The sequence below is a fragment of the Hemitrygon akajei genome, chromosome 4, assembly GCF_048418815.1.
Source record: "Hemitrygon akajei chromosome 4, sHemAka1.3, whole genome shotgun sequence".
NCBI lineage: Eukaryota > Metazoa > Chordata > Chondrichthyes > Myliobatiformes > Dasyatidae > Hemitrygon > Hemitrygon akajei.
Genome location: NC_133127.1, coordinates 196,950,417 through 196,965,856, shown reverse-complemented (window position 1 = coordinate 196,965,856; position 15,440 = coordinate 196,950,417). Strand labels below are relative to the sequence as shown.

At 43.4% G+C, this 15,440-nt stretch overlaps 1 protein-coding gene across 4 annotated transcripts in view; it reads right to left on the bottom strand.

The window, feature by feature from the left end:
* LOC140727101 (nuclear mitotic apparatus protein 1-like) overlaps positions 1 to 15,440 on the bottom strand; it is a 158,202-nt gene that overhangs the window by 53,070 nt on the left and 89,692 nt on the right. For all 4 annotated transcript variants that reach the window (XM_073044367.1, XM_073044366.1, XM_073044365.1 and 1 more), the window contains 3 exons: positions 12,663 to 12,780; positions 6,127 to 6,267; positions 860 to 982 (listed from right to left, as the gene is read on the bottom strand). In XM_073044367.1, coding sequence (XP_072900468.1) covers positions 860 to 982; positions 6,127 to 6,267; positions 12,663 to 12,780 — 382 coding nt within the window. The remainder of the gene's footprint in view (positions 1 to 859; positions 983 to 6,126; positions 6,268 to 12,662; positions 12,781 to 15,440) is intronic.

Sequence of the window (15,440 nt, the reverse complement as noted above, 5' to 3'; positions counted from 1 at the left end):
CATATCACTACACAATATACAGTCTAATTATCCAATTGTTTGTAGGACCTTGGTTTAACTGCAGCAATGAAAACACTTCAGAAATACTTCACCAGTAAATGCTACTGGTATTGGCCAAGCTTTGTAAACGGTGCTTCAGAAATACCCATTTCAATATGACTTCCCATTCTGATATGTTTGTCCATGGCCTCCTACACTGCCACAATGAGGTCACACAGGTTGGAGGAGCAACACTTCATATTCCATCTGGGCAGCTCCAACCTGATGGCATAAACATTGATTTCTCTGACTTCCAGTAATTTCCCCACCCCTCCTTCTCTCTTTTCCAATCCCTAGTCCGGTTTGTTTCGCAGCCCTTCTCTTCTCCTCAGGTGCCCATTCTCCTTCCCTTTCCCCCACAAGCCACTCTCCTCTCCTATCAGATTTCTTCTTCTCAGCCCTTTACTTCTTATAACGCCTTCTTATAACGCCTCCCAGTTTTAAACTTCATTCTCCTCTCTCACTCACCCAACTACTCCCTCACCTGTCAGCTTGTACTCCTTTCCCTTGCACCATCTTCTTATTTTGACTTCTTCCCCTTTTCTTTCCAGTCCTCCTCCATAGACACTGCCTGACCTGCTGAGTTTTGTGTGTTGCTTTTGAAATGGAAGCCATTTTCCAGCTGACTATGGTCAGCCACTCACTACCTTCACAGACCAAACTAACCAGGCCCTCAAAACACAAAATGCTGTTCCTCCTACACTCCGTGTGTTTCTCACAATATAACCGTGTTTAATGAGGAAAGTTCAAAAGAAAACTACTTCAAAAAATTCCAGAGAGCCAGTGGTTCCAAGTCCTCACATGTTTGAATGTGACCTACCTGAAGGACATCACCGATCACCTCTCCTTTCACTTCACTTGAACTCTCCCCAGCTGCTGCCAGCTTATCTTCCATCAACGATATTTTTCCTTCCAATATCTGTATCCTTTCCTCCATCAGTTTCTGACACACACACACGGAGACAAAGAACAATATTTAGAAAGATGAATATTCACAAGTCTCTCCCCCTTCCTCCCTCTCTCACACACACCCCCACCCACCCACACGAGACACAAAGCAAACATGCCATCATCTAGAAGGCATCCTTCACATACTCTGGACAGGAGTTACCATCCCCACCTCAAGACACCATTATGACCATCACAATCAAATGAAATTTGAAGTCACTCCAGTCACACAGAACATACTTTTGTTTCAAACCAGCCTATCCAATGTGCACATAGCAAGGACCATAAAACACAGGAGCAGAATTTGGTTGCCTCTGCTCTGCCATTCCATTACGGCTGATTTATTATCTCTCTCCCTCCTTCACTCCATAACCTTTGACACCTTACTAAGCAAGAACCTATCAGTCTCTGCTTTAAATATATGACTTGTCCTCACAGCCTTCTTTGGCAATGAATTCGATACTCCGTCCTCTGACTTAAGAAATTCCCATTCATCTCTGTCCTTGTATTCTGAGGCTGTGTGCTCTGATCCTAGACTCTCCCACTGAAGGAGACATTGTCTCCACATCCACCTATCTAGGCCTTTCAATATTGAATAGGTTTCGATAAGATCCCACCTTCATTCTTCTAAACTCTACTGAGTAAAAGCACAGAGCCATCAAAAGCTTCTCATACATTAACCCTCTCATTGCCATGAACATTAAGTGAGGTAATAGGTTGGGTAATTCTTGCTGTCAAACAGATCCTAGGGTTGTCTTCACAGCATCTGACCAGGTAAACTCAGACTTAACCTCTCATCTATTTGGGTTTGGGTGAAGGATGTGGGACAGTGCCAAATTCCACATTACACAAGGACACTGGGACCAAGAGCACTGTACAGAACTGACCAGTTCCTCCATTGACATGTATGAATGATGACAATGAATGGAGTCTCTCATCCACAAAGTTCAAATAATCCTGGCTTGAAAGTTTCCACTTGGCCACATCACCCCAATGCCCAGCTCTCACAGAATCTATGGGAAGGTGTGAACAAGTGTTAACCAGCACCAGGTGACTCTAGTTAACTACAGTTGTACCCTTGGCCTCAACCTGTTCAGATGTAAATAATGAATCATTTCACTCTAGCAGTGTACGGCTAGTGTAACAGTATTACAGTGCCAACAACACAGGTTCAGTTCCACCTATAAGGAGTTTGTACATTCTACCCGTTGTGCTCCTGTTTCCTTCCAAATTCTGAAGATGTTCAGATGAGTAGGATAATAGGTCACATGGGTGCAACTGGGCTGTGCTGTATTGATGCTCGATGAGCTGATAATTCTGTTCCTACGTCTTCTGGTATCTCTATATTAATAAATCGTGAGCCTCTTTATCCTAAAGGAAATACAAACCTTGTTCATGCTGCCTTCTAAAGATTAAGAGACCTTAAGATTAGCTTTATTTGGCACGTGAGCCAACAACTGTCAGCTGTTAAACTGGAGGGGATAATGTTACTCAGCTTCACACACCCCAACACTGAACTATTGACTGGGCCCCAAAGCCACAGATTTGCCTAGTGGGAATTGAGTGTCAGGGCAAGGACTGGGCCTCACCAGCCTATGGACTCACTTTCTAAGACTCTTCATCTCATCTTCTTGACATTAATTGGAATTACTTGATTTTCTGAATTAATTACTCATAAAATGTGATCAGATCTTCATCTACGTTTCAGTAATAGACAAACACAATCTGCTTAAAAGTAATAACACACAAACAATTGTACTTCTTATCAACACTGAGTACACCATTTAAATAATCACAGTCTAAGTTGAAAAAGTTGTGAACCTCTGGGGTAGTGCCTTCTACTAAAGCTATTTGGAGTCGGGTGTTCCAATCAGAGGTGAGATTGGAGGTGTGGGTTGTGGAGCTGCCCTGCCCTAGAAAAAAGACACGTGAAGTCAGGTTACTGACAGAGCCTGCTCTTCTCAAGAAAGATCCATTTATGTGCACCATGCCTTGATCAAAACAGCTTTCAGAGGACCTTAGAAAAACTGTAGAGATGCATGAAGCTGAAAAAGGCTACAAAAGCATTTCTAAAGACCTGAGTGCTCATCAGTCCACAGTAAGAGAAATTGTAGAAACTGGAGTAAACTCAGTACTGTTCAACTCTCCCTAGGAGTGGGTGTCCTGCAAAAATCACACCAAGAGCACAACGTGGAATGCTGAAGGAGGTGATAAAGAACCCAAGGGAGAGAGCAGAAAGAGTTCAAGAAATCTCTAGAACCAAAATCTCTAAAATCAGAAGTCTCTGTTCATGTGTCTGCTATAAGAATGAACAGGAAAGGTGTTCATGGAAGAAGACCAAGGAGGAAAACACTGCTCTCCAACAAAAAAACATTGCTGCACATCTCAAGATTGCAAAAGACCACCTGGATGTTCCACAATGCTTCTGGGACAATGTTCTGTGGACAGGTGAGACAAAAGTTGAACTTTTTGGCAGAAATGCACACTGCTATGTTTGGGGAGAAAAAAAGCACTGCACACCATCACCAAAACCTCATCCCAACAGTGAAACATGGTGGAAGGAGTATCAATGTTTGGGGCTGCTTTGCTGCCTCGGGGCCTGGACAGCTTGCAATTATTGAGGGAACAATGAATTCAAAATTGTATTAAGACATTTTACAGGAGAATGTCAGGGTAGCAGTCCATCACCTGAAGCTTAATAGAAGTTGGATAATGCAACAAGACAATGATCCAAAAGACAAGAATAAATCAACAGACTGGTTTAAAAAGAAGAAAATTCGTGTTTTGGAATGGCCAAGTCAGAGTCTAGACCTTAACCCAATTGAGATGCTGTGACATGACCTGAAGTGGGCTGTTCATGCAAGGTATCCCAGAAATAATGAATTGAAACAGTTTTGTATGGAGGAATGGTCTGAAGTTCCTCCTCGCCATTGTGCAAGTCTGATCAGTAGCTACAGGAAAAATTTGGTGGAGGTTATTGCTGCTAAAGGAAGTTCTATCAGATGTTAAATACAAGGGTTTATATACTGGGGCAGTCCACAAATGTTGCCATGCTTTCACACAACTCACTAATCCTAAGCCGTGTGCCTTTGGAACGTTGGAGGAATCCCATGCGGTCAAGTGGATAATGCACAAACCCCTTAGTGATGCCAGTGGGAATTGAACCCTGGTCGGTGATTGTTGGTACTGAGATGCAGTTATGCTAACCGCTACACTTCTGAGCCAGCATCGTGGCTTGCAACCTATGCCCCTGTATTATCGTCACGACAATGTTTTAGTCGGGAGACTGAGTTCAAGAGCCATGAGGTAATGTTGCAGCTCTGTAAAACCCTGGTTAGACCACACTTGGAGTATTGTGTTCAGTTCTGGTCATCTCGTTACAGGAAGGATGTGGGAGCTTTAGAGAGGGTGCAGAGGAGATTTACCAAGATGCTGCCTGGATTAGAGAGGGTGCAGAGGAGATTTACCAGGGTGCTGCCTGGATTAGAGAGGGTGCAGAGGAGATTTACCAGGATGCTGCCTGGATTAGAGAGGGTGCAGAGGAGATTTACCAGGGTGCTGCCTGGATTAGAGAGGGTGCAGAGGAGATTTACCAAGATGCTGCCTGGATTAGAGAGGGTGCAGAGGAGATTTACCAGGGTGCTGCCTGGATTAGACAGGGTGCAGAGGAGATTTACCAGGATGCTGCCTGGATTAGAGAGGGTGCAGAGGAGATTTACCAGGGTGCTGCCTGGATTAGAGAGGGTGCAGAGGAGATTTACCAAGATGCTGCCTGGATTAGAGAGGGTGCAGAGGAGATTTACCAGGGTGCTGCCTGGATTAGAGAGGGTGCAGAGGAGATTTACCAAGATTCTGCCTGGATTAGAGAGGGTGCAGAGGAGATTTACCAGGGTGCTGCCTGGATTAGAGAGGGTGCAGAGGAGATTTACCAAGATGCTGCCAGGATTAGAGAGGGTGCAGAGGAGATTTACCAAGATGCTGCCTGGATTAGAGAGGGTGCAGAGGAGATTTACCAGGGTGCTGCCTGGATTAGAGAGGGTGCAGAGGAGATTCACCAGGATGCTGCCTGGATTAGAGAGGGTGCAGAGGAGATTCACCAGGATGCTGCCTGGATTAGAGAGGGTGCAGAGGAGATTTACCAGGGTGCTGCCTGGATTAGAGAGGGTGCAGAGGAGATTTACCAAGATGCTGCCAGGATTAGAGGCCTTTTCTCTTTCGAGTGAAGGAGGATGAAAGGTGACTTAGAGATATACAAGATGATAAGAGGCACATATCATGTGGGCAGCCAGAGATTTTTTCCCAGGGTGGAAATGGCTAATATGAGGGAGTATAATTTTAAGGTGATGGGGGGGGGGGGGGGGGGGAGAGAACATCAGAGGTAAGTTTTTTTATACAGACAGGTGGGTGCATGGAAAGACCTGCTGGGGTGGTGGTAGAGGCAGATACATTAGAGACGTTTAACAGACTTTCAGATGGGAACATGGATGGTAGGAAAATGGAGGGCTATGTGGAAGAGAGGAAGGGGTTAGACTGAGTAGACTGAAAGGTCAGCACAGCATCGTGGACCGAAGGACCTTTTCTGCACGGTATTGTTCTACGTTCTCTGGCAGGTCCCCTGTTTTATTTATTTTTATTTAGAGATACAACACACAGTAACAGGTCCTTTTGGTCCAACGAGCTTGCGCCAGTTTACCCATATGACCAATTAACTGCAAGACTTTGGCATGGAGGAGGAAATCGGAGCACCTGGAGGAAACCCATGAGGTTATGAGAATGTATTAAATTCCTTACAGACAGTGGCAGAACTAAGCCCCTGGGTCATTGGTACTGTAATGGTGTTATACTACTGTGCTACAGCACGGGCTGTCTGTAAGGAGTTACACACCATACTTTATCTGGCAGGTTCACAAGCAGAGCACTCTCCAGTTGCTCTCTCTCTCTCACACACACACTGTACTTTATTCAAAAGGGCCAGGGGCAGATCACTCTGCAGTTGTTCTCGTTCATTCTTGTTATCTCTCTCTCTCTCTCCCACAAGCACACACACACACCGTACTGACAAGTCCATGAGTGAGCAGATCACTCTGCAGTTGTTCTTGTGATCACACACACACGCACGCACGCACACACACACCGTACTTTATCCGACAGGGCCACGAACAGATCACTCTCCAGTTGCTTCTGTTTTCCCTCCCAAATTGGCATGGCTGACTCGTGCTCATCTGCCAGCTCGTTCAGGGCCTTCTGCGATTGTGTCAGCCGATTTCCCAAGTCACGAACCTACAGCAAAAGATGGAAACAGGATTGAAGATACTGGAGATCCAAGTGGGACAGTCAATGCCAATGACGCTGGGTGCACAGGTCATAAGGTGAACATATCATGACAAATAATTGACTCACTGAGTCTAAAGGTCATGTGTGCTGACAGTAAAGGTTACACAAACGAAACAGCCTGTCTTAGCCCAACAGACTCTGTGCTTTCAAAGCAAAATATTCATTTTATTTTAGAGATCAGCTTTATTTGTCACATGTACATTGAAACATATTGAAATGTGTTATTTTTTGCATCAATAGCCAACACAGGATTGTACTGGGGGCAAGCTCTTCTGTGCTGCCACACATCCATCACCAACATAAAATTCCCACAACCAACCCTAACCGTACATCATTGGACTGTGGAAGGAAATTGGAGCACCCATATAACCACGTGGTCACAGGAGCAACATACAAACTCCTTACAGACAGAGGTGCAAATTGAACGCCAGTCGGAGATTGCCGGCGAAACGAATGCTAGGCGGAGATCGCTGGCGAAATGAATGCCAGTCAGAGATCATGAGTACTGTGAAGTGACTGCGCTAACTGCTACACTACCATGCCACCAAACTTTAATTGTAATGGAGATTAAAGCCCAGCTAATTGACAACATAATGGATTCACCATAACTGTGAACGATGAGCTAGTAGTAAATCTGATTATTTCAGTATTCAATCAATCTAATCTTCACAAAAGAAGTCTCTTCAACTGTTGAACCAATTAACTGAACAAATGCAGGGACTGTAATGGATGAGAAACACTCCTTCTGAACAACAGCTCATTGTGTTTACCACTCACAGACAATGAAACATCATTCAAAGCCCAGAAACAGACTGACACGCATGTAGTTTATTAACTAACTGCTAATGAGCTTGTCTTTTTGTGATACAAGACCATAAGACATCAAAGCAAAATTAGGCTATTTGGCCCATCGAGTCAACTCTGACATTCAACTCCATTCTCTGCCTTCTCCCCGTAACCTTTGGCAACCTGACTAATCATGAACTTATCAACCTTCGCTTTAAGTATACCCAATGACATGACCTCCAAAGCAGTCTGTGGCAATTAATTCCACAGATTCACCACCCTCTGGCTAAAGAAATTCCTCCTCACCTCTGTTCTATGTGGACATCCTCTATGCTGAGGCTGTGCCCTCTGCTCCTAGACTCCCCACTACAGGAAACATCCTTTCCACATACTCTCTATCTAGGCATTTCAATATTCAATAGTTTTCAATAAAATCACTCCCGCATTCTTCTAAACTCCAGTGAGTACAGGCCCAGAGCCATCTAACGCTCCTCATATATAAACCCTTTCGTACCTGGAATCATTCATGTGAACCTCCTCTGGACACACTCCTTAATATCATCCCTTGAACACAAGGGTGATCATAGACACACCACTCTTTCACCCAGATGAGGGCTTCTATCAACTGAGACACATGACCTGGGCAGCCTGGTAGCACAGCGGTTGGCGTGACAGTATTACAGCTCGGGTGTCGGAGCTCAGTACAGGCATCCTCTGTAAGAAGTCTGTACATTCTTCCCACGTGCACGCGTTTCCTCTGGGTGCTCCGGTTCCCAAATACATAAGGGGTTAGTAGGTTAATTGGTCATTGTAAATTATCCTGTGATTAGGTAGGTTTAAATACTGGTCAGTGTGACTTATGGGCTGGAAGGGCCTGTTCCGCGCGATGTTGCTAAACCATCTGATCATATCTATCGGGAACAGCGAGAACAACACAGAGCAGAAGATTTCAGATCTTAGAAGATGCAGACAAAAAGCCAAAACAGTCAATGGAGCAAACAGCCTGAATCAAACCACACTGGGTTCCTAAAAACATTACAATCTAAGTTTCAGGTACAGCAGCATGAAGGAGCCACACTTAACATTTTAGAACACCATCTTCTCATCTGCCATCAGATTTTGGAAAGGTCCAAGAACACTACCTCTCTATTCCCCTTAGCCGTTAGTTAGTTAGCTATCTATTTATTTATTCTAACTTAAGAGTTAATTTTATGTTTTGCTCTGTACTACCACTAAACAATAAATTTCAGAGCCTATGTCAGTGATAATAGATCTGATTCGTGCATTGCGTTCAGGCATAGTCACAGATTCACTGAATACTACAGCGCAGAAACGGGTCCTTCGGCCCATCTAGTGTGTGCTGAACTGTAATTTTGCCCAGTACAATTATTCCACACCTGGACCACAGTCCCCACACCCCTCCCATACATATACTATCCAAATACCTGTTAAATTTTGCAATCAAACCTACATCCACCACTTAGGCTGGCAGCTCGTTCCACACACACACCAGCCTCCAGGTGAAGGAGATCCCTTTCAAGCGCCCCTTAAATATTTCAACTTTCACCCTTAACCTATGACCTCTAGTTCTAGACCAGGGCAAAATTTACGTGGACTATGGATAATATGGACACTGTTTCATAACTCAGATTTAGGTGTTGTCTCAGCATTTAAAATTTATATATTTTTAAGCATTTTAATTACGTTATAGAAAATATTAACTCCGCCACGTAGGGCCCAAACCCGGCTGTGAAAGGAGGGTTTGGCATGGGGCTAGTAACCCTATCCTGTAAAAATTCAGAGCCACAGAAGCTCCAAAGACCTCATCCCCGGCAGAGGAAGGATCTTCACCTAGAAAACATACAGACTGGGCTACACCCGCACTTGAAAGACTGCCCTGGGGCACAGGACTATGGTGAGCTGCTTTTGGCAGCCTAAGCCCAAATAGGGGTGATGGGTTTAAGAAGAAGAATAGAAAATATTAATAAAAAGATTAAAATATCAACTTAAACTTTTTCAGAGCTTTGGTTTTAAGTTTCCTAACCAATGGGACCTTATTTTAAAATACTTCACCACTGAAGTATATTTATTGCATTATAATCAACCTCCCAAATGTTAAATTATAATGCAATAGATATGCTTCAGCGGTGAAGTATTTAAAATAAGGTCCCATTGGTTAGGAAGCTTAAAACCAAACTTCAACACAATCAGTTGAGGGGTGTTGACTTACCAGGGTCCAGAGGCCAGAGGCAACGACATCAGCCACTCGCAAAGGAAAAACTTTAAAACCCCCAGTGACATCACAAAACAGGAGGAAGCTGATTGGTTGGTTAAAGTCAAAGCCTTTGTTGGCTTTTTGTGGGTTAAATGAAGAAACCAAGAGAAGGGTTTCAAAATGAGGCAGTAATTTGTGGCTCTCCACAGATGCCACTGAATCAGAATCAGGTTTAATAAAACTGAACTACGTCATTAAATTTGCTGTTTGATGGCAGCAGTACAGCACAATACATAAAAATAAAACAGAATTACAGTAAGCATATATAAAAAATTAAACAGGGAGTGCTAAAAGTGAGGAAGAAAAATATAATGAGGTAGTGTGCGTGGGTTAGTTGTCCATTCAGAAATCTGATGGTGGAGGGGAAGAAGTATTCCTAGGATTTTCACAGAACAGTCTCTAGCGTTCACAGGAAAAGCAAACAACATCCAGTGAAAACAAAAACGCCTTGCTAATGAGAGAAGTCAGAGGGCAACAGCCAGACTGGTTCAAGGTGACAGGAAGACGACAGTGACCCAAATTACCACAGTGGTGTGCAAAAGAGCATCTCTGAAAGCATAACATGTCAAACCTTGAAGTGGATAGGCTACAGCAGCTGACAACCATATACCGTAGATTCCGGATTTTAAGCCGCTACTTTTTTCCCACATTTTGAGCAGCTTTGAACTTTGCGGCCTTTAAAACGGAGCGGCTAATACATGATTTTTTTCATGCCGCCTCGTAAACATTTTGCCTCATAACAGTAGACCAATAAAATTGATGAGTAGTTCACAGAGGTCCAATGAAATTGTACGATAAATCAAGCGCACTTTCACAATTAAATTATTGTAAATCAGTCATTTGTACTCACCCTCATCAACATGGAAAACACTCGAAGAAAAGCATTGTGCTGCCTTTATGGCAGTTATTTAGTTTATAATATTTTCGCTTAGTAATTCATTTGTTAGTATGTTTTCTGTACTACAGCCCGGAATGCTAGACGTCACATCCGGTTTCGCCGCGTCTTGTGGGAAATGTTTGCGATAAACGCTAAAGTGGGGGGCATTACGCGAGCACATCAGCCGAGCTCATCAGACCCGATTAGACCCGATCGCATCAGCCGAGCTCATCAGACCCGATTAGACCCGATTAGACCCGATCGCATCAGCCGAGCTCATCAGACCCGATCAGACCCGATTAGACCCGATCAGACCCGATCGCATCAGCCGAGCTCATCAGACCCGATTAGACCCGATCGCATCAGCCGAGCTCATCAGACCCGATCAGACCCGATTAGACCCGATCGCGTTACGCGAGCTGATTAGACCCGATCGAAAACGCTGCTTTTAAGTTAAAGGCGATCAATAACTTTTCCTGGTAGGCTGCAGTATATATATTTTTTACCAGTCGTTAGGAGATATTGGAATGTTGTTCAGTAAAGAAGTATACACAACGTATATTTAAAAGTAGCCGCGTTACGGGCACGGTTCGAAAAAAAAGCATTTGCAATATGTATTTGTTTTTGTTACCATATGGATTTAATTAAAAGTTAAAAATCCTCACGTGTAATATCTTTCTGTGTAAATATCTCATATTACAACGTGGGACACCTGCGGCCGAAAATCCGGTGCGGCCTGTACAATTAAAAAATTGATTTTATTTCTAAAATTAGAGCCAGCGGCTTTTAATCAGGTGCGCTCTGTAGTCCGGAATCTACGGTACTCAGTGGCCACTGTATTAGGTACAGGGGGTAGACAGTACAGTGGGCACTGGGTGTACATGTGACAAATAAAGCTAATTTTTACCTTTATCTGTTTTAGGGAAGCTGAGATGTGTTCAAGCAGATACCTTGCACCTTAGGGTTAGATTCATTCCCTGACAGGTGTGGGGATAGATCAAGATTCAAGATTCAAAATGATTTAATGTCATTTCCAGTACACAATTGTAAAGGAGAACTAAATATTTCTTACTCTGGATCCCATGCAGCACAAACAAAAAAATCACAATAAAGAACACAATAATAATTTTTAAAATCAACATAAATAGGTAATATAGATTCTAAATAGGAGTAAGGTCAATCTTGATGGTATGAGGAAGCATCTGTCAAGTGTGGACTGGGACAAGTATGCTTGTTAAGTGGGAGGTCTTCGTGAAATTCTGAGCGTACAGAATTTGAATGTTCCTGTCAGAATAAAAGGCAAGGATATCAGGTTTAAGGAACCTTGATTTTTGAGAGATACTGGCTAGGAAAGAGAAGGAGCTGCATAACAGGCAGGAACAATTAAGGTACGAGGAATAGAAGAAAAACAAGAGAACACAAAGAAAGAAATCAGGACTAAAAGAAGGCACGAGGTTGTTCTGACAAACAAGGTGAAGGAGAATCCTGAGGGCTTCTATAAATATATTAAGAGCAAAAGGATAGCCTGGGACAAAATTAGTCCTTTGGAAGATCAGAGTGGTAAACAATACATGAAGCCAAAAGAAATGTGGTAGATCTTAAATGGATTTTTTTTGCATTTGAATTTACTAGGGAGATGGACAGAGTCTGTAAGTTTGAGGCAATGCAGAAGCCAGGTCATGAACCCTGTACAGATTACAGAGGAGGAGGTGTTTGACCTCCAGGCGAATTAGGGTGGATAAATTCCAGGCAGGCCTTTTCCACAGAGATTAGGTGAGACTACAACTAGAGGTCATAGGTTACATGTAAAAGGTGGATACTCAAGGGCAACTTCTTCACTTAGAGATGGTGTGGGTCTAGAACGAGCTGCAGTGGAAGAGGAGGATGTAGGCTTGATTATAGCATTTAAGAGAAGTTTGGATAAGTCCAAACTGGTGAGATCTGATGAAGGGTCTCAGCCCAAAGCATCAATTCTTTGTTCCTCACCACAGATGCTGCCTGACCTGCTGAGTTCCTCCAGCACTTTGTGTGTATTGCTTTGGATGGACAGGGTCCAAGCATGGGACTAGACAGAAAACCAGTCTGGTGAGTAGCAGACTTCATGGGCTGAATGACCTTAATTCTACTCCTACATTTTCTGACACTGTCACAAAAGGTCTGTTTCGGAGCTGTCGTGCTTTAATGACCCTATAAATAGTTGTTGAAGCAGGCACATTAGCAACAGTTAAAAGCCATTTGGATAAGATGTGTACAGGAGATGTTTAGACACCCAATCACTACATGATACCGAGGTTGAAAAGGGTGTGATATGTTCCATTTTCATCCCAAACGCAGCACGTAATGTGGTGGGTAGCTTCGGCCCTGCAAGGGTCAGTTGCAGTACAAGGTGTTACGGAAGATTACCTTGTATGACAGGTTTCCATTTTCCTCCTCGAGTTTATCAATCTTTCGCTCCATCTGACTTTTCTCAGTCTTCAGATCCTGACTCTGCTTCTGGGTATCGCGCAGCCTGTTCAATAAACTGAGGAGAGCAAGTAATAAATACACAATGACTTTGAGAGAAAAACTGCACAGTTAAACTAGAAACTGGAAAATATATTCCTCCAAATAACACCACAGATAGCTGCCAGAAGTTTTTCTTCCCCTGCTCCTACAATCAAAAGTTTATTCCCTGAGGGACATAGATAGGATAAATGCAAGAAGGCTTTTTCCACTGAGGTTGGGTGAGACTAGATAGGTTATGGGTGAAAGGGGAGATATTCAAGTGGAATAACTGTAGGATGACACTGAGTCCTCCCTATCTAATCATCAGTTTAACAGTGCCCTTAAATAGTGGTCTAATGCCTTCCAGTGCTGTACCTTGTCACAGCTGCAAAATGGCAGATGGAATTTAATATGAAGTGCTGCACTTTGGGAGGATCAACTAGGGTAGGACTTAACACAGTGAATGGTAGGCCACTGAGGAGTCCAGTAGAACACAGGGATCTAGGAATACAGACTCATAATTCTTTTAAAGTAGCATCAGAGGTAGATAGGGTTGCAAAGAGAGCATTTGGTACATTGGCCTTCATAAGTCAAAGTATTGAGTACAGAGTTTGTCATGTCATGTTGAAGTTGTATCAGATGTTGGTGAGGTCTAATTTGGAGCATTACCTACAGGAAAGACGTCAGTAAGATCAAAAGAGTGCAGAGAAAATTTACAAGGATTTTGCCAAGACTCAAGGACCTGGCTTATGATGAAAGACTGAATATTCCTGGAGAATAAAGAGGACTTTATTCCCTAGAGTGCAAGAGAATGAGAGGAGATTTGATAGAGATGTATGTAATTATCAAGGTAGATAGGGTAAATGCAAGCAGACTTTTTCCACTAAGGGCGAGTGAGACTAGAACTAGAGGTAATCAGTTAAGGGTGAAAGATAAAACATTTAAGGTGAACATGAGGGGGAGCTTTCTCACTCAGAGGGTGGTGAGAGTGTGGAATGAAATGCTGGATGCAGATTTGATTTCAACATTTAGACCATAAGATGTAGCAGAATCAGGCCATTTGGCCCATCGAGTCTGCTCCACTGTTTCATCATGGCTGAATCAATTTCCCTCTCAGCCCCAATCTAATGCCTTCTCCCTGTATACCTTCACGCCCTGACCAATCAAGAATCTATCAACCTCTGCCTTAAATATACAGAAAGACTGGGCCTCCACAGCCTCCTGTGGCAAAGAATTCCACAGATTCACCACTCTTTGGCTGAAGGATTTCCTCCTCATCTCCATTCTGAGGCCATGTCCTCTGGTCTTAGACTCTCTCACCATAGAAAACATCCTCTCTATCAAGACCTTTCACCATTCGATAGGTTTCAAGGAGGCCACCTCTCATTCGTCTGAATTCCAGTGAATAGAGCCCAGAGCCATCAAACACAAAAATTTAAGAGAAATTTTGACAGGCACATGGGACCACAGAGAACAACTGTTTGGCACAGCCTACAGGGGTCGAAAGACCTGTTTCTGATCCCACGCCTTATGGTCTTAAAAGATGCACTCTTGACCTCACTATCTTACTCGACATGACCTTGGACCTTATTGTCTGCCTGCACTGCAGTTTCTCTGTAACTCTTTATTCTGCATTGTGATTGTTTTCCCTTGTACTACCGCAGCGCGCTGTGCAATGAAACAATCTGTGTGGATGGCATACAAAACAAAGTTTTTCACTGGACTTTGGTACCTGTGGCAATGACAAACAATTTGATAAAAATTTGTCAAATGAGGAAAATATACAAATCAAGAACTAAAAATGATGGGAGCACTCAGTAGTCAAGCCTCATTTGTGGAAAAAGGAACACAGGTACTGCTTCATTTTGAAAACTCCGATTTTGATTTTCCAGAAAAATGTGGTGGAATGATTCCAAAAGAAGATATAAACATCAACAAAGTCTGGAAAAAGATGGGACTTCACTCCAAAAATAGAGACCATAAGACATGGGAGCTGAATTAGGCCATTCAGTCTATTGAGTCTGGTCCACCATTCCATCATGATTTATCATCCCTCTCGACCCCATTCTCCTGTGTCTTGCTGTAATTATGTGAAGAACAAAAGGATGACAGGAGTGAAGGTAGGACCGATTAGAGATAAAAGTGGGAAGATGTGCCTGGAGGCTGTGGAAGTGAGCGAGATCCTCAATGAATACTTCTCTTCGGTATTCACCACTGAGAGGGAACTTGATGACGATGAAGACAATATGAGTGAGGTTGATGTTCTGGAGCATGTTGATATCAAGGGAGAGGAGGCGTTGGAGTTGTTAAAATACATTAGGACGGATAAGTCCCCGGGGCCTGACGGAATATTCCCCAGGCTGCTCCACGAGGCAAGGGAAGAGATTGCTGAACCTCTGGCTAGGATCTTTATGTCCTCGTTGTCCACGGGAATGGTACCAGAGGATTGGAGGGAGGCGAATGTTGTCCCCTTGTTCAAAAAAGGTAGTAGGGATAGTCCAGGTAATTATAGACCAGTGAGCCTTACATCTGTGGTGGGAAAGCTGTTGGAAAAAATTCTTAGAGATAGGATCTATGGGCATTTAGAGAATCATGGTCTGATGAGGGACAGTCAGCATGGCTTTGTGAAGGGCAGATCGTGCCTAACAAGCCTGATAGAGTTCTTTGAGGAGGTGACCAGGCATATAGATGACGATA